Raw genomic sequence first — 17,853 nt, 5'->3', positions numbered from 1 at the left:
CGCCGAGGGGCTGGCCGCCCCGCCCCTCCCTCCCTCGCGCACGTGGTCCGGCAACGGCTCCCCCCCGCGCGCGCGCCGCTGCAGCGTCACGTGCGGCCGGCGCCTGCCCTCCCTCCCTCCGTCCCTCCCTGAGGCGGCGGAGGATGGCGGCGGGCCGGGGCGCCGGGGGCTGCCGGGGCCGGGGCGCGGTGCTGCTGCTCTTCTTCTCGCTGTCCCGGCGCCCGTCGGGCGGGGCGGCGTGGCTGCTGGGGCTGCGGCCGGAGGACACGGCGCCGGGGCGCGTGTGGCTGGAGGGGGGCGCGGTGCGGGCGGCCGAGGGGTCCCGCTTCCTGCTGCGCCTCTACTTCCAGCCGCCGCCCGAGGGCAACGGCAGCGAGCGGCGGCTGGTGTTCGTGGAGGAGCCGGCCGAGGCGGCGCGCTGCCCCGAGCGCAGCGCCTGGGCCTCGGAGGTGGAGGTGCTGGGCCCGCTGCTGCCCGGCGGCTCGGCCGGCTCGGCGCTGGCGGAGGTGCGGGTGCGGGCGGCGCGCAAGGGGGCGGCGGCGGCGGGCGCGCAAGGGGCCTCGCCGGGGCGGCGCTTCGGGCTGTGCGCGTGGGACGGGCGCGCGTGGCAGCTGCACGGCGCGGCGGGCGGCTTCGCGCTGCAGGTGGAGGCGGCGGCGGGGGCGTCGCTGGGGGCGGGGCTGGTGGCGCTGCCGGCGTGGGGCTGGCTGCGGGCGCTGTGGGCGGCGGCGCTGCTGGGGCTGTCGGCGCTGTTCAGCGGGCTGCGGCTGGCGGGGCTGGCGCTGGGCCCGCTGGAGCTGCGCGTGCTGCGGAACAGCGGCTCGGCGTCGGAGCGGGCGCGGGCGCGGCGCGTGGAGGCGGCGCGGGGCCGCGGCGGGAGCGGCACCCACCTGCTGTGCACGCTGCTGCTGGGCCAGGCGGGGGCCAACGCGGCGCTGGCGGGCTGGCTGTGCGGCTGGCTGCGCGGCGAGCCCGCCGGGGTGCCGTGGGCGGCGGTGCTGCTGTGCGCTGGGCTGGTGTTCGTGGGCGGCGAGGTGGTGCCCTACTCGGTGTGCTCCCGCCACGGGCTGGCCATCGCGGCGCGCACCCTGTGCCTCACCCGCCTGCTCATGGCCGCCGCCTTCCCGGTCTGCTACCCGCTCAGCCGCCTGCTGGACTGGGCCCTGCGCCGGGAGCTGAGCGCCTGCTCCACGCGGGAGCGGCTGCTGGAGACCCTGCGGGCCGCCCACCCCCACGGGGACCTGGTGAGCGGCGAGCTGGCCATGGTGCAGGGGGCGCTGGAGCTGCGCACCAAGGCGGCCGAGGACGTGCTGACGCCCCTGGCCGACTGCTTCATGCTGCGCGCCGACGCCGTGCTGGACTTCGCCACCGTCTCCGAGATCCTGCGCTCGGGCTACACCCGCATCCCCGTCTACGAAGGGGAGCGGCGGGACAACATTGTGGACCTGCTCTTCGTCAAGGACTTGGCCTTCGTGGACCCAGACGACTGCACCCCTCTGCAGACGGTCACCCGCTTCTACCGACGGCCGCTGCACTGCGTGTTCCACGACACGCGGCTGGACGCTTTGCTCGAGGAGTTCAAGAAGGGTGAGGGCCTGGGGCCCCAGCCGCTCACCTCCCTCCAGCATCACATTCCCCTGCTTGCGAGGTACCCTGGGATTCCACAATGCCCCTCCTGCCTTGCCCTGTCCTCTTCTTCCTGCCTAACCTGGGGAATGTGCGTTTGTGTGTTCAGGTATGCATGCATGCATGCAATTTGTTTCTGCATGCCCCTGGCACTTGACTGGAATTACACTGAGATTTGCTCCTAACTGAGTCTATCCATGTGAATAGAAAACATGTTTTCCTATAGCTGCTGGGGAGAAATGAATTTCTATAAAGGCACCTCTCCTTCTCACGCACACCCATTCTACCCAGTATGCACAACCCTTACGTTAATTGCTCTCACACATTTTCCATTCTCTCCCCCTAACACAAGGAATCTGGGCTGACATTGGCTGTGGCTCAGTGGAAGAGCATCTGATTTGCATGCTGAAAGTGCCAAGCTTCATTTCTTCATTTCCATTTAGGAAATTAGGAGGGGAAGTGAACAGTGAAACCACCTGAGCCTCTGAGGAGCCACCATCAGTCAAAGTAGACGGTGCTGACCTTGATAGACCAGTAGTGTGATTAAGGACAAGGGACCGCATGTGTTCATGTGTAATGGCTTTATTTACTCTGTTGTAAGGGGAGGTGGTTCCACCTTAACCCATGCCAGTAGATTGTGGCATTATTATGGGTGGTGGTGAAAAGTCTGTCAAGTTGCTGCCAACTTATGGTGACCCCATAGGGTTTTCAAGGCAAGAGACATTCAGAGAAAGTTTGCCTTTGCTTATTTCTGGGTAAGCAACCCTGGACTTCCTTGGTGGTCTCCCATCCATGTACCAGGGCCAGCATTGCTTACCTTCCCAGATCTGATAAGATCAGGCTGGGCTGAATCAAGGCGCATTATGCGTACTCCATACATTTGTACTGTGGTACCTGCTGAAAACATCCACCTGCCCATTCCTTGCTGAGTGTAAGGTGTACTGGCAGCAACTAAATTAATCCAAGTTTGTCCCTATGCCATTGTCAACCATTTTCAAATATGGCACTGAACACTGGATCCATTTTCGGATATGGCACTGAACATTCATCCTCTCCTGCACTATATATGCAAGTTTGGGGCTTGTGAAGGTGAAATGGAACATGAAATGGAGAAGCAATACATTAGTGCAATTATTGACTAAATTGTAACTGGCACATCTGTTTGCCACAAGGTCATAGAATATTTCCTTAAAGCCGTGGCCACGTAGGAACTCATTCTGGAGGCAGCAACACCCACAAAAACAATTAATATTTTGCCCTCATTATTTTTACCTTGCATGGCATCCAGACACCTAACAAACAATGGGAATGTTAGCATATTTTTAATTGGGTTAGTGGTTGGGGGAGAGGGGATAAATGGGACCACCAATTGCTTGGAGAGCTTTTTCCTCTGCTCCAAACATAGGCAGTCTAAGGCAGCTGCCTGCCCTTTTTGCTAGGGAGGAACTAAATATTTGGTTTTGAATTTGGCTTCATTCTTTAATCTCCAGGTTTATGCTAAAGGCTCCCCTGATATTTGTCAACTTCGCTAAGGTCATATGGAAACCATTAAGGGGTACTTATATTGTTCACGGTCACCAGCTTTCACAATTTTATTGCAAATCTTGTGACATCAGGGGCTATAGCTCCAGCAGCTGAACTAGTGGGAATTTTGCTCTGATTGTTTTTAAAAGTCCTGTTTCTAGCCATCATTTGTGGTACAATTAGGAAGGAATAATGGACAGTACAGCGGAGTGGTGTAGAGGGTAGCATGCCAGACTAGGATCTGGGAGGCCCAGGTTCAAATCCTCATTCTGCCATGGAAGATCATTGTGATATCTTAGGCCAGTCACTCTGTTAGCTTAAGCTCCCTCAAAGGGTTGTTGCGAAGATAAAATGGAAAAGGATAGAATGATGCAAGCCCCTTTGGATCTGCACTGGGGGAAGAAGTAGGATATAAATATCTAAATGCAGTATTATTATTTTTAAACTTCAGAATCCAGGAGTTAAATAGCAAGGCTGCTGCTTCCCTTACAACTCTGATAAAGGGGTCAGTATTTCTGGTTTGGATTCAAAATGCATCTGGTAAAGTAGGGTTCAAAATGGCATATAATTCTCAAACAGGTCTCACCAGTGCTGAACATTATATTGCACGTCTTGACTTTATTGAAGTAGCGTAGAATAATCTTGCTAAGTCATGTTTGGCTTGTTTTTCTCTCTCTACTGCTATCTGTTAGTGAAGAAGCCAAACATACTTAGCAAGATTATTCTACACGACATCAAAAAGGCAAGACATGCAATATAATGTTCAGCACTGGTGAATTCTCTACTTTATATGAATTAACTTGATGGGACAATATTGGCAACTACTGTTTTCCAAATATGCTGTTTCAGGCAGAGCCCTCTGTATGAAAAATTGTTCACTTAACAGATAGCAGTACTGAGAGAAAAACAATTTCTCATATAGAGGGCTCTGCCTGAAGCAGCATATTTGGAAAACAGTTACCAATATTGTTCCATAGAGTTAATTCATATAGATAATTCTGTAGGCAGTACAGCTAAATTCAGGATGCTTCTTCTTCCCTACTCACCTTCTGATCTTTGGGAGCCTAGCCTAAATCCTCTTTGTTTCATATAATTTGAACAAATGTTGATGTTTGTTAAAAAAATTAAGTTAAAAGAGAATTTCACTAAAAGTACATAATGATTCAGTTCATAACCTGGGACTAACAGTGCAGTCCTAAGCAAAGTTACACGCTTCTCAGCCCATGGACTTGGATGGTTGTAACTTATCTTAAAAAGTGAGCTGTGACTGGCGAAAATGCATATTGAAATAAAAGTTGTTAGTCCTTATGGTGCCGCTGGATTTTTATTTTGCTACAACAGACTGCCATGTCTACCTTTGCAGTTAGGATTCTATTCTTAGTGAGAGAAGACTCTCTCATATGTGGGAGAAGAAACTGGAAAATTGGGCTGATTGCTGAGGGGGCCTTGGCTGGTTGTTTTATATTTTCACAGAATAAGTGATTCCTTGTCATGCCTTTCTTCCCGTCCTATCATTATGAACTCCCTGTCACCAGTGTTGAGTATCATAGCATCGTCTCCTTTGGTCTATAGTCCCTTCATTTGCAACAAGTGGAATGTACCTTTCCCCCAAACTTAACGTTGTAACTGAAACCTGAAGTTAGGTCACGGTCAAACCGTTTCCCTGTCCTTGGCCAGGATGGGCAGTGCACTGAAGCTTCTTGTTTCTGCTAATTCACTCCTTGCAGGAAAATCACACCTGGCAATTGTGCAGCGGGTGAATAACGAAGGGGAAGGAGATCCCTTCTATGAAGTGATGGGGATCGTTACTCTTGAAGATGTAATTGAGGAGATCATCAAGTCAGAGATTCTGGATGAAACAGACCTCTACAGTAAGTATGTGGTGACTGTGGTACTTCCCCCAGGACAGATTCTAGAGAGAAGTATGTCCAGTCAGAACCCCAAAGATATTGAGAGAGGTTGTATAAGCTCCGTATTCACACATGCACACGTCTTCCATATCTTGGAGTCCATTGATTATTACGTCAGTATATTGTTAGGATTTTGATGTTCCTTCTGTTGTACATCTAGCTTTGTGTTCCTTCTGCAAACCTGGCAATGGAAAAATTCCAAAGCCTCAGACCCAGCTGTCATGGGGTAAGAACATAAGAAAGGCCCTGCTGGATCAGACCAAGGCCCATCAAGTCCAGCAGTCTGTTCACACAGTGGCCAACCAGGTGCCTCTAGGAAGCCTCAAACAAGGGTAGCTCTCTGTGGGAGAGGGAGGGCCAGTCATCAGGAAGGATTAGCTAGGATGAGTTGTATGTTTGGTATATGTACAGAGAGAGAGCTGCTGCTCCCCACAAGAGCTGTGAAAGTGCTATAGTAAGCACCTTTCCTCATGGGGAAAAGAGCTGTGGGTGGACAATGGAATCCTAATACTTTCTGCTAGGGTTCTGTTCTTGTACATCTCTTCAACCTGCTTAAGCTCAACCTTGAAACACTGATCGCAATAGCATATGAGAATGTGCAACATGCCTTTGCCTCACCGTAGATCATTTCTACATATCTGTGGAAGTCAAACTCAAATGTGCCTCTTGCAGGCAGTTATGAACCGTGATCACTGTATACAATAACCTCATTGCACTCGAAAGAAGGAATATTGATGAACATTTAATTGGAACTCCTTGATAGTGATGGGGGGAGGATAGCTAGGCAAATCACTGCTTACGTTCTGCTGGTGATTGTTACCTGAACATGATCAGAAAACCCTGAAAGGTTTCAAAGAGGGCATTGTAGTCTTTAAATCTTTGGTCTTAGCATGGATGGGGAACCTCAGGCCCGGGGGCCGTATGCGGCCCCTGAGGACATTTTCTGCGGCCCTCAGGAGCTCCGAGGCCGGGGGTGTGGGGGGGGGAGGCGTGGAGGTTGGGGCCTGGTCGCGTGGGGCCGGCGAGCACATGTGTGTGTGTGGGGGGGGGGAAGGGTTTTCTTTCTTCTTCTTTTTCTGTCACTCTCCTTTGTCTCCCTCTCTCCCTCTTTTTCTGTCTCTTTGTCTGTCTCCCTCCATCCTTTTCTTTCTTTATCCCCCTCCCTCCATTTCTTTCTCCCTTTCTCTCTCTTTTCCCCTCCCTCCCTTTTCCTCTTTCTCTGTTTTCTTTCCTTCCTCCCTTCCTTCCCTGTGGATCGGCTGCCTCCTGGCGCCTCGTTTGCTCAGGCCTACCGCTGGCTGCCCTCCCGCCTGGGAGGGGGGGAGGACAAGGAAGCGGGGGCGCCCTCCAGGCCTTCTCCGCGTGGTCTCCCCTGGGGTTGCCAACCTCCAGGTGGTGGCTGGAGACCTGGAAACCATAGTCTCCCCCCATGGGAGATCTACACCTGGTTATGGCCCCCGAATAATGTTATAAATGCGCAAATGGCCCTTGGCAGGAAAAAGGTTCCCCACCCCTGGTCTTAGCCTTGAAGTCATAGTCTTGAAATCTCCTTAACTAGAAACCAGAAAGTTTCAGGATAGGAGACTGGAGGAACACAGTTCCTGTTGTGGATTTGCAGTGCCTTTACTATAAGTATAATCTTTGCTGTTCTGATCTTTAGCTGACAATCGGAAGAAGGAGCGGGCAACCCATCGGGGTCGGAAACCACATGACTTCTCCATTTTCCAGCTTTCAGATAATGAGATAAGAGTGAAGATTTCTCCTCAGCTCCTGCTTGCCACACATCGCTTCATGGCTACAGGTATCCAGCCTTTCTCAGTTATCCAGACTTTCTCAAATACCTGTAGTGATGAGAATATTGTCGTCTCTTGGTACTTCCAAGTCTGTACCTCAGACCAGTGTTGTCTAAAGGAGTACCTGCATTCCTTGAGCAGTTGTGCTTTTTTCCCATGAGTTCTTCAGCTTTCCTACCTTAAGACTTATATGGGTAAGATAGTGAAGGACCACTCTGGGCTCCCGTTTTGTTTAGCTACTTCACGTGATCACACATGCGATCTCTACTGGAGCTTTCCTTTTCCCACCCTGAGCTTCCATAATACACAGTGACCATGATGGGTCAAATGTGTAAGAACACTTAAGTCTCTCGTAAACACTTGCTGGTTTCCTTCCTCTTTCTCCTGCAGAAGTGGAGCCCTTCAAGCCGCCATATCTCTCAGAGAAGATCCTGCTGCGGCTCCTCAAACACCCCAATGTCATCCAGGAAATAAAATTTGACCACAAGAACAAACGAGCACCCGAACACTACCTCTACCAGCGCAACCGGCCGGTTGAATACTTTGTGCTCATCTTGCAGGTTTGTCAAGGCCTCTAGTAGAAGGCATTCATCCCAGAGGGTGGAGGCTGCTTAGTATGGGCATCCCTGCCTCTGTGCTGTGGCTTCACTTCTTAGCAGGATTTTTAAAAAATGCACTCTAGAGAGAGGAACACATAGAGCGGTGTTATCCTAAGGTTGAAGTCCTAGCTGTGGTATTACAGAACTACCACAACACTCATCTGGATATTCACCTTTCAAGTTCCCAATGAATAATGGACAATGTTCAGTGATGTCATGGGAGGGGCTGTGGCTTGGTGGTTAGGAGCACCTGGTTTGTGTGCAGTGAGCCCGGTTATGCTCCCCCCCCCCACATAATCTCTTCAGCTTTCCTACCTCAAGACTTAAGTGGGAAAGAGAATACAGCAGAGGGCTGCGCTGGGCTCCAACCTCCAGTTAAAGGATGTTGGGTAACGTGTTAAAACATTTCTCAGTCTGAGACCCTGGAGAGCTGCTGCCACCAGTCAGAGTAGAGTAGGTAATACTGAGGTGTATGGAGCAGTGGTACATTTATAGTATGTACCTATGTGTGTTCTTGGTTGTAACATGACAAAAAAAAATCAGTGTGCCCTTGTTAGTTCTGTTGAGTGGCATTTCTTCCTAATATCATTTTCACTGATTGTATGAACTGACTACCTTTCATTCAGGTTTGAAATGCTGATAACAGCCAATGGGCAAGGTATGGTTTGTTTTATAATAAGGTCGAGAGTAGGGCTGTTGATTTGGTTCGGTCCAAACCAAAAAACAGCCGAATTTCCCACAATTCGGCGGTTTTTCGGTTCGGACGAACCGAACTCAAAAAGGGGAAACCAGGGAGCCGAATTCGCCGAGTTCGGGGTGTTCCCGAATAAATTCGGCGAATTCGGCCCCTTTAATCATCTGCGCCTTCCAGCTGGAAGGCGCAGATCTGTTCTCCCCCCCCCCCCCCCGTGCGCCTCCAGGGACCTTCCCTGGAGGCGCGCGGCAGGCCCTTTAAATAGATTTGTGCCTCCCGGCCGGAAGGCACAAATCTATTTAAAGATTTGTTGGCTGGGCACAGGGGTTTCCAGACCCCCCGCCCCGTCCGCCGGGACTCTGGGGAAGGGGGTGGGGGGGTTGCCAAGCCCCTGTGCCCAGCAGGGCTGGGGGGGGTCTCCCGGTCGGGCTGGGGGGGGGCTTCAAATAGATCTGCGCCTCCAGGGAGCTTCCCTGGAGGCGCGCGGCGGGCCCTTTAAATAGATTTGTGCCTCCCGGCCGGGAGGCACAAATCTATTTAAAGCCCCCCCCCAGCCCTGCCGGGAGTCCTGGCAGGGCTGGGGGGGGGTCTGGAAACCCTCTGCGCAGAGGGTCTTGCCAGCCCCCCGCCAGCCCTGCCGCGACTCCCGGCAGGGCTGGGGGGGGGCTTCAAATAGATCTGTGCCTCCCGGTCGGGAGGCGCAGATCTGTTTGAAGACCCGCCGCGCGCCTCCAGGGAGCTTCCCTGGAGGGGCACGGCGGGCCCTTTAAATTAATTTGTGCCTCCTGGCCGGGAGGCACAAATCTATTTCAAGCCCCCCCCCCCCAGCCCTGCCGGGACTCCCGGCAGGGCTGGGGGGGGTCTGGAAACCCTCTGCGCAGACAGCGCAGAGGGGCTTGTTTAAAGGGCCCCCCGCGCGCCTTCAGGGAATCCCCCTGAAGGCACGCGGGGCCCGAATTTCCCCCTGAACTCCGGATCCCCCCAAATTTCCGGGGATCCGAAGCGGGGGAGTTCGGACTTCGGCACGGCCTGAATAAAAACGGGCCGAATTTTGCCGAAGCTGAACTATACCGAATTTTTTTTCAACAGCCCTAGTCGAGAGCTTTTCTTTGCCAAAGCCTTATCTCTACGGCCTTCAGTTCTTCCCCGGGAAAGTTGCACTCACAACGCCGCAGCTCCTCTTAAGAAAACAAAGAAAATGCTCTCAATTCATAACAAGCGAGTAAAACCATCCTACCCCTAGTGAAGGCCATCAGAAGAGCTAAAGAAACACACCCTTTCAGGATGAGGCTAAACCTCCCCCACCAATCAAGGTCGAACACTTAATCACTCTTTGCAGAGCAACTTTCAGTCTTAAAGCCAGACACATGTTACTTCCATATACTGATGTCCATTAGTCCTGCCCTACAGCCACTCCAACTACACCAGATGTGGGTTTTCCCAGTTCTGCCTAGCCTATGTTTCCTCCATTGTCCCAGGCCCTACCCTTCTGATATTTCTGACATTCTTGACTTGCAACTCTTATTTTCTGTCATTGTGTAGAATTGTCTGCAAGTCTTCTGGGGAATGCACAGGGCTTGTCCTTGCCCAGAGTAAGGTTGTTAGGCTGCAGCTATTTTTTTTTTTTTTTAATGAATGTGTCCTGTGAGGACAGGGAATGTTGGTGCTGCTGAGCTGCATTTTCTTTCTTTTCCCAGGGAAGAGTGGAGGTGGAAGTAGGGAAGGAAGGCCTGCGTTTCGAGAATGGAGCCTTTACCTACTATGGCATTCCAGCCATCATGGCTGTTGCCTGCTCAGGTATGAGCCGGAGCCTGCCCCCAGGGCAGGATATATTGGGTAACAAACTGCTGTTCAGTATACCTCATACAGTTGCCAAAATGCATAGTTTACATAAATCTGTGTACATAGCTTACATAAATCTCCAAAATTCATTCCTAATTACTTTAAACCAAAAAGGAAAGGTGAGTATAAATATTTTATTTAATAAATCTGGATGTCCATTAAAATGACTATTTTACCATAACTTCAGTGGCAAAGAGCAGCAAAGAAAATTGTTATAAGGGGCACCAATATTCATGGGAAAGAGAATTATAGATGTAAGGGATAGGTTTAAGGAGCTGTGCTGGACAAAGAAGCCCTGGCTAGTGGGGAGCCTTTTGTAATAAGAGGCAGACTTGAGCTTTTGGAAGGCATTGTAAATGCATTCAGACCCTAAAAACTAAAACTTTTAAAATGAAAATGCTGGCATAATGATAGAGGAAAGCTCAACCCTGTGTCAGATTTTAATTCTGTGCTGTATTTTTGTTCTTTCTGCATGCTTAGTCTAAGCCAGAGGGAGCGATGAAGGTGGTTGGGTGGAAATCCCATTGCTACAGAACCATGGAACAATTTACTTGGCTTGTTAGGGAAGATCTTTATAGACAGTAGCAATATACTGAAGTCTTCCTTGTAGGAATGGGAAATATTGACAGAAAGTTGCATGTATGGAAAGGACACTCCCTTGACATTCTAAACACAGGCTTTGTCAAATGGAGTCAGTTTGTGAAGGAAGGTGTCACTTACCTGAGGCCAATACAGAGATGCTGCAATTGGTATGACACATCTGCCTTTTCACCCCCTTGAGAAAGTGTCTCTTCCCTGATCAGGGTAGGGGTGGCACAGCAAAGCGCTGGCTGAGACTCACCTTCCATCTGCCCCCTATATTTTCAGATAATGACGTGCGCAAAATGAGCAGCCTGGCGGGATCTTCTTTCCTGTGTACGTATCTTCTCAGTGACCTATTCTTTTGTTGGTGAGGGGGTTTGTGGTTTGGGTTAGGCCTTCCTCGGGTACGGGTCAAGAGATAAAGGACTGGGCTTCCTGTTTCAGTCGAGGAATTACTGAGACCCACCTCTCCCCCCCCCCCCATAGCCCTGGAACAGACACCCTACGTTTTCCTTGAGGTGCTCCTGTATTCTTCTCTCCAGATTATTTGAAGCTGCGTAACTCATAAAGTACTATAATAAAACATGTCAGTCATGGTGAATAACACTGGAAAAAAGAAATAGTAATCTCTTGTGAGATGTCTGTGGTAGCTGAATCCCTATGGAATGGACTGCCAGCACTTATATTCAAATCGCATGTCGGTGTATCAGTATGGGCTTTTGCCTGACTTGGATTTAATGTGAAGATATCTATTTTGGTTATTTTGATTTGTCAGGTTTTGGTTGGATTTAAATTGTATGTATGGTTTCATTGTAAATAGTTTTGAGCAGTAAGTGGTATAGAAATTTCGTAAATAAATGAAGGCCCCCAAATAGCCATACTACTCCGCTCTCTGCATTCCATCATGTGTATTCCTAATGACACCCTGTGGTGTTTTATGTAATTGTGTCATGCATCTATAAATACTTGTGAAGTATTTATTAAATCCATATTTTCTTTTCTCATGGGTCTAAACATGATAATAAGCAATGAAATGTGGTGTGGCATGTGCAGTGAAATCTACATTTTTTTGGGACCAAACATAGGTCAGAGATGAGGGTTTGTGCAAGTTCTCTCCTGCCCTTCATATGGCAGGTTGCCTGATGAATCCTTCAATGCCTGCCTAGTCCTTTTATAGCTGCAGAGAATGCAGCTCTTCCTTAGTTGTAGGTCAATCGTGGATTATGCCTTGCTAGCTATGTGGGGACATCATGAAGTCAGTGTCCTGATGTCAGTCCTACTGAGTTCACACTCTCTTCCTTTTAAACCCATTCTCTTCCTCCTCCCCCCCCTTTTCTACCTTGGTTGTTGTCTACTGATCCCCTCCCCTCCAGTGCCTGTGTCCATGTCCCGTACCTTCGCCTTCAGCAGAGGGGAATCTTTGGCTGGCTCCCCAGGTAACTGTATACAGAGCGTCCAAGAACAGGTTCCCATTCTGCTGCCTTAATCCATGTTTATCTGTGAACCTCTCACCCAACACAAAGTATTGAAGAGGTTTGGAAGAGTACATGCTCCAGCACGCATGCGCAACTGAGCATTTGGTAAATGCTTCTGTGCATTTAGTATTTCTGAGAGCTGTATCCGTTTGCCAGTGGTAAACAATGTTCTTTTGTCCTGAGCTGTAGATAGAGGACCATGTTTTCATACTGCATCATAGATAAGCATGCGCTTGGATATACTGCATATGAAGATGAATGTATTGTGTGAATGTATGCATGTGCAGAAACATATTATCTAGAACCAGAGGACTGCCTTTCCTTGACCCATTCCAAACAAGGTCTAGCCCAGTGGGAATCCAGAGGCACAGCTCATCTGAAGGGTGTGGGTTCACTAATTGCAGCTGTATTCCTTTAGGGCTAGTGTGGTGTAATGGTTAGAGTATTGGACTAGTATCTGAGAGACACAGGTTCAAATCCCCACTCTGCCATGAAAGCTCGCTGGTTGACTCTAGGCTGGTTTGTCACAGGGTTGTTGTGAGGATTTTATGGAGGAGGGGAGAACAACATTTTAAACTGCTTTGGGTTCCCTTGAGGGGAGAAGCAAAATACGAATAAAGTGGATAAGTTTAAGAATAGTATTACAGTTCATTAAGGTGTCAGAAGATCTTAAGGGATCGGACTGAAACCTGAGTAACTTCAAATGAGAAGCGGAACAAAGAATGTCTAACAAATGATACAGATGGGGCCACTCCTGCCATAGAGACCAACCGGGCAGCTTCAGGCCTGGGGATTCAAAATTCTGCAGAGGTTTGCCTCAGCTCTGCCTGGAGAGAGAGGCCTGCTGCTTTCTGGAGGAGGAGCCTACGGGCAGTGCAATGGCTACCTGATTAATGGGGTTTCCAGTTCTTGCTGTCCAGGGGCCAAAGTTGAGTGCATTTTATAACCAGAGGTTCATAGCAGCACAGATGCAATTATAAAGGGGAGGAAGTCAATAAATGACAGACACTAAAAATAAAAATACAATAATCCAGGCAGTTCTTAATACTTAGCATTTGTGTTGCCCTTTCAGATTTCAAAGCGATTTACATACATTACATCAGTAATCCTTAAAGCAGTCCTTTAAGTTAAGCGAATATTTTGATCTTCATATTGCACAGGCTGAGTGGCTTTCCCGTGGCCACTTAGTGAATTTGTTGAGGGATCTGAACCAGGGACATTCTGGATCACAGTTCTTAGCTACCTTCCTATGTTGACTAATGCCTTAGCATCATTATGCTGCTCAGCAATGTATACTGAGATGGGGGAGGGTATTTTACTCTGGCAACAACAACAACAAAAGAATCCTGGGCTGTCCTGAGTTTACAAAGTATGAAAAATAACCACTTGAACACAGAAATAAGAACACTGTAGATACTTAAACAACAGGGTGTATAAAGTAGCATCAAAGTGTCACATGATGACAAGGCCTTTAGATTTTATTATTACTTATTTATTATTTATAGACTAGTGATTTATGTGAGGAGCCTCTTCAGGCAGTTCATTAGCCAAATTAGGCCATTTGGCCAAGGTATCATAGGTTCCAGGGCCTTATAAGTCAGAAGAAGCTCACTTGACCTGGTTATGTACCAGGACAAGGCGCATGGTCTGTGCAGGTGGTATTACTGCTCTCTGCTGATATGAGTGTATGAGGGTACTAGTGCTGGGCTGAGAGAGCCTGGTCCCATAGGCAAATCTGCCACAAAATGGGCATCAGGCTGTTTTTTCTCCAATATTTATTGACAGAATGTTTAGAATGTTTTAGCTTGGTAATTTAACTTTCTGTGGGTTGCTAGATTCTGCTAGGTTCCCTCTTTGTTCATTACACAGAGACAGACACATACAGATACTTTTCTTAGAGTGGGGTGGGGAAATAAACACACCCAGCTGTTTTGGTTGTTGATTTTTGTCCTGTGCAACCCTACTGCTGCAGTCATAGCTGCCCCTCAAAATTGCAGAGTCCTAACTGTAATGGAGGCTATCAGTAGAGATGATAGGAAACGGAACAGTCACTTGCTGCCAAATCCATTTGGTAAACTGGTGGTCTTCTGTTCTTTATGAAACATCAAGTGAAAGGGAGCAGGCCTTTCCCTCAAATTTTGCCCTATGCTTCTTCCATTCTGCTTTCTTCTTGCAGAAGGTGGAGCTACTGCTGCGACCTGAATCTGCCTGATGTGATTAACCCCCCAAATATCCCCACTGCTATTATTCTCTCAGCATCATCTGCTTGAGGGGGCATGGTGCATGCATTATGTGGAATCTGAGGAGGGTGGACACTGAAACAAAACCGAGCATTTGACAAACACCCTGCTCCCTCCAGTACTGTTGTATGGTCTGTGGTGTTTATATGGCAGACTGCTCAATTTCTTGTTTTGCCATGGTCCATCCATTTGGTTCTGTTCTCAGCAAATGCTCAGCACTTTCCCCCTTAGCAGCTGTGTGGCACTACCTCCCCCACACACTAGAGCACTACTGTAATGTGCATGGCCAGGGATCACTGCAGATTAAGCAAAAATGTGAATCTAAAGGAAGAGTAGTTTCTCCTAAAAAGCCCAAGAGATGGGCGCTGCTTCCTTGTACCATAAAGCACTCCTTTTAATGCCTTGGCCCTTTTTGCTGTTGCATCTTCATTGCCAGGCATAACTGATTTGCTCACTGCTTCCTCTTCCAGTGAACCAGTCACCTTCCCGATGCAGTGGCCTGAATCGCTCTGAATCCCCGATCCGAGAACGTAACGACTACGGAGGCAGCAGCACCCAGCTGCACAGCGGCAGCAACAACAACGTCTACACGCCAGACTACTCTGTTCACATCCTCTGCGACGTACAGTTTGTCAAGGTATCTTCTGGGACTGTGTGACGGAAGCAAAATTTTGAGGCAGGAGATAATGAAGGAAAGGGAGATGGTTTGATGTCTAGTGAGGAGGCCATTCCCGACATGGGTGCAAAAGAAGGGATGAAAGGAAGTGAAAGTGTGTGGAGGTAAAGGCAAGAAGCTAAAAGAAAGATGCTTGGACACAGCAATATAGGGAAGATCAGAGTGACGGGGAGCGCATTAAGTAGAAGTACAGAGGTCACGATGGAAGGCAACAGACAGGCACTGCGGAAGGTTCCTGAGACTGGTAACGTGGCTGGGGAGAGATGGTTTTTAGCAGCACCATTCTGAATAAAACTGAACGAAAGGGAAAGAGCAATGTCACGATGAAACAAATGGGAGGGTGTCCAGTAGTAAGATGGGAAGGGACCTAGATGTGAGCTTTAACAGACGACAGAAGGATTTTAGAGACACTGAAAAAGATGAAACCAGCATCATCAGTCTGAACAGTGATTCCTCTGCCCTATGCCTAGATCACTCGTCAGCAGTACCAGAACGCACTGAGCGCTAGCCGCATGGACAGCTCACCCCAGACCCCTGACATGGAGGCTTTTAATGATGGAGATTCCACGAAGGCTCCCACAGTCAGGGGCACTCCACAGACACCCAAGGATGATCCTGCCATTCTCCTGAACATGAGAAACAGCATTGTGGGTAGGTACAGTAAGGGACGTGTTCCGAGAGAGCATTCATGCACAAAGCTGTGTGTTTTGCAGTTGTGCATTCCTGCACAAGCTCAGATTGCTCTTGATACATGTAAATTAGCAAAAGGATTTCCATCCACCAAATTGGGTCAAATTGTATGACACTGCTGTCATCCCTGATCTTTAGCCATATGGTCAAACACTTGTGTTTGATATGCTGTGTGTATTGCCCTGACATAACAGTTGTGGTTTCCCCCTTCTGCATTCACAGTTAGCCATTCAGATGGGCGCCTGAAGAGCCCCACAGACTCTGTGTTTTTGCACATGGAGGCAATTCCTCACATCCAAGAGGAGCTGGCAGGGGCCGCGGAGAGCAACACTCAGCAGAGTGAGTATTTGAAGGATGCGGTAATGCAGGCCAGCAAGTGGGTGGGGGGCGTTCTGAGGGTCTGAACAGATCCCAGCTATATCCTGATTGCTGCTACCTTACAGAAAACGAGGGCTGTGCTGTCAGGCTGGAACCCGAGACTTCAAACAGAGAAATGGAGACCAGCACATCCCCAAGTGGTCCTGAGGAGCCCCTGGGCAAGAAGCTGCTCCGCACCCTCAGTGAGTCACACCGTAGCTCTTGAAGTGGGGGAATGGAGAGAAGCTGACCTGGTCATATTTCGGAGAGATACAGTTGCACAAGCCTGTTCACTCTTGGCTGTGTACAGACATCAAGGGTAGGCTTTTCAACTTGGGGAAAACTCCCATTTCCCCATCTCTTAATCTGTCATAGAGGCTCTGGATCAAAGACATCCCCTTCCTGCCCACTTCAGGCAGGCTGTCAGCTTTGCCAAGTGCCCAGCATGTTAGAATATGCACACATTTATTTGGTGCTTAGTTAAATTTTGTAAAAACTTTTTTCTCTGCTGTATATTTAAAAACTTTGAAATCTGATCTGGGCAGTGAAGGGAGGGGAGATGTGACTGACACACAGGTTAGCACGATGCACAGTTCTGCTTGGAGAAGGGGAGGAGGGTTGTTCATGATACACACAGGCCAGCCAGTTAGTGCTGTGCAAATTATGCTTCTGTTCTAAGATAGAAGAACAGGTTCTTCTTCCAGCCTTAACCTCAGAAGGCAGTGTATCTGTATCAGATATGTGATGAGCGTGTTTCCAGTGGCCTCACTGCTCCAGTTATGTATGTCTGTATGCCCAGTGGCCCTTGAGAGCCATTGGGCATTTCCAAGGGAACAAAGTGCCTGTAGGTTCAACAGGTGCTTCGGATGTACTGATGAGGGAGAGGTATGGAGAAGAAAGACTGCAGTGGGAGGATACAGAGTATATACTTCCTCAGCACTGACTGAAAACCACTCGGTCTTGCAGGTGGAAGGAGAAGAAAGCCATCAGCAGAGAGTGAAAAGAGTCCCGATGATAATACCAACTTCACACCTCTCATCACATGAATGGAAACCTGGCTTTGAGCCTCCCACAGGTTAGTGGTGTACTCTATGTTGTCCTTTTCCTGGCAGCCCCATCCCCCTCCTCAGCTATGCACCCAGCTCTGACCTTAGAACAAATACACACACACACATTTTTTGAACTTTTGATTTGCAAGATTTTCTATTCCTTCTGGGCCTTTCTGCTTCTTTTTGCTGTGCAATCTCAAGTCTTGGATGCGTGCATGCATGTGTGAAGAAAAAGAGGACTAGATGAAGCTTCCATGTTCAGAGGCAGTGCCCTCTGAACAGTAGTTGCTGGGAGGCAACAGCAGGGTGCAACTGTTGCCTTCATGCCCTCTTTATGGAAGTTTGGTTGTGAAAACAGGATGGTAGGCTAGATGGTCCTTGGGTCAAAGACAGCAAGGCTGCTTCCTCATATGACTCCTCTACTGTTTAAAGGTTTCAATAGTAGTTGTGCATTTTCTTGTTGTACAAACCAGATATTAGAGTGATCATCCAGCCTTATTTGAAGGGGGCAAATGGCAGCCTGTTTTGTTCCCCTTCCCTTGGATGCAGGATGGGATATCAGGTTTCAGAGAGTATTGCATTTTGAATAGAATGCATTTAAGAAAAGCTCTAAACTTTAAATGCTGTGTGGGTGGGCATCTGGCCCTGTATTATTCTGTGCATGTGTGGGCTACGTGAGGCAAAGCCCTCTCTACAGCTGCACCCTTCTGAACAGCTGCTGTTTCTTTCACAGGTCTGCAGCATGACAACTAACCGACCAGGTTCATGTGTGCGTGTGATGGCACTTGCTTTTCTC

The 17,853-nt window shown here is 49.2% G+C and overlaps 1 protein-coding gene across 1 annotated transcript; it reads left to right on the top strand.

The window, feature by feature from the left end:
- Positions 1-143: 143 nt before the first annotated feature.
- On the top strand, positions 144-17,853 carry CNNM1 (cyclin and CBS domain divalent metal cation transport mediator 1). Its single transcript, XM_056850437.1, has 13 exons — positions 144-1,587; positions 4,878-5,021; positions 6,721-6,861; positions 7,244-7,413; positions 9,844-9,943; positions 10,856-10,903; positions 11,944-12,006; positions 14,756-14,922; positions 15,432-15,612; positions 15,874-15,990; positions 16,095-16,211; positions 16,975-17,083; positions 17,791-17,853. The coding sequence occupies exons 1-12, from the start codon at positions 144-146 to the stop codon at positions 17,052-17,054; spliced, it is 2,772 nt and encodes a 923-aa protein (XP_056706415.1). The 3' UTR covers positions 17,055-17,083; positions 17,791-17,853.

This window comes from Euleptes europaea, chromosome 5, assembly GCF_029931775.1.
Source record: "Euleptes europaea isolate rEulEur1 chromosome 5, rEulEur1.hap1, whole genome shotgun sequence".
In the NCBI taxonomy this organism is placed as follows: domain Eukaryota; kingdom Metazoa; phylum Chordata; class Lepidosauria; order Squamata; family Sphaerodactylidae; genus Euleptes; species Euleptes europaea.
Note: the sequence above shows the minus strand (reverse complement) of the source record. Positions and strands in the feature narration are given on the sequence as shown.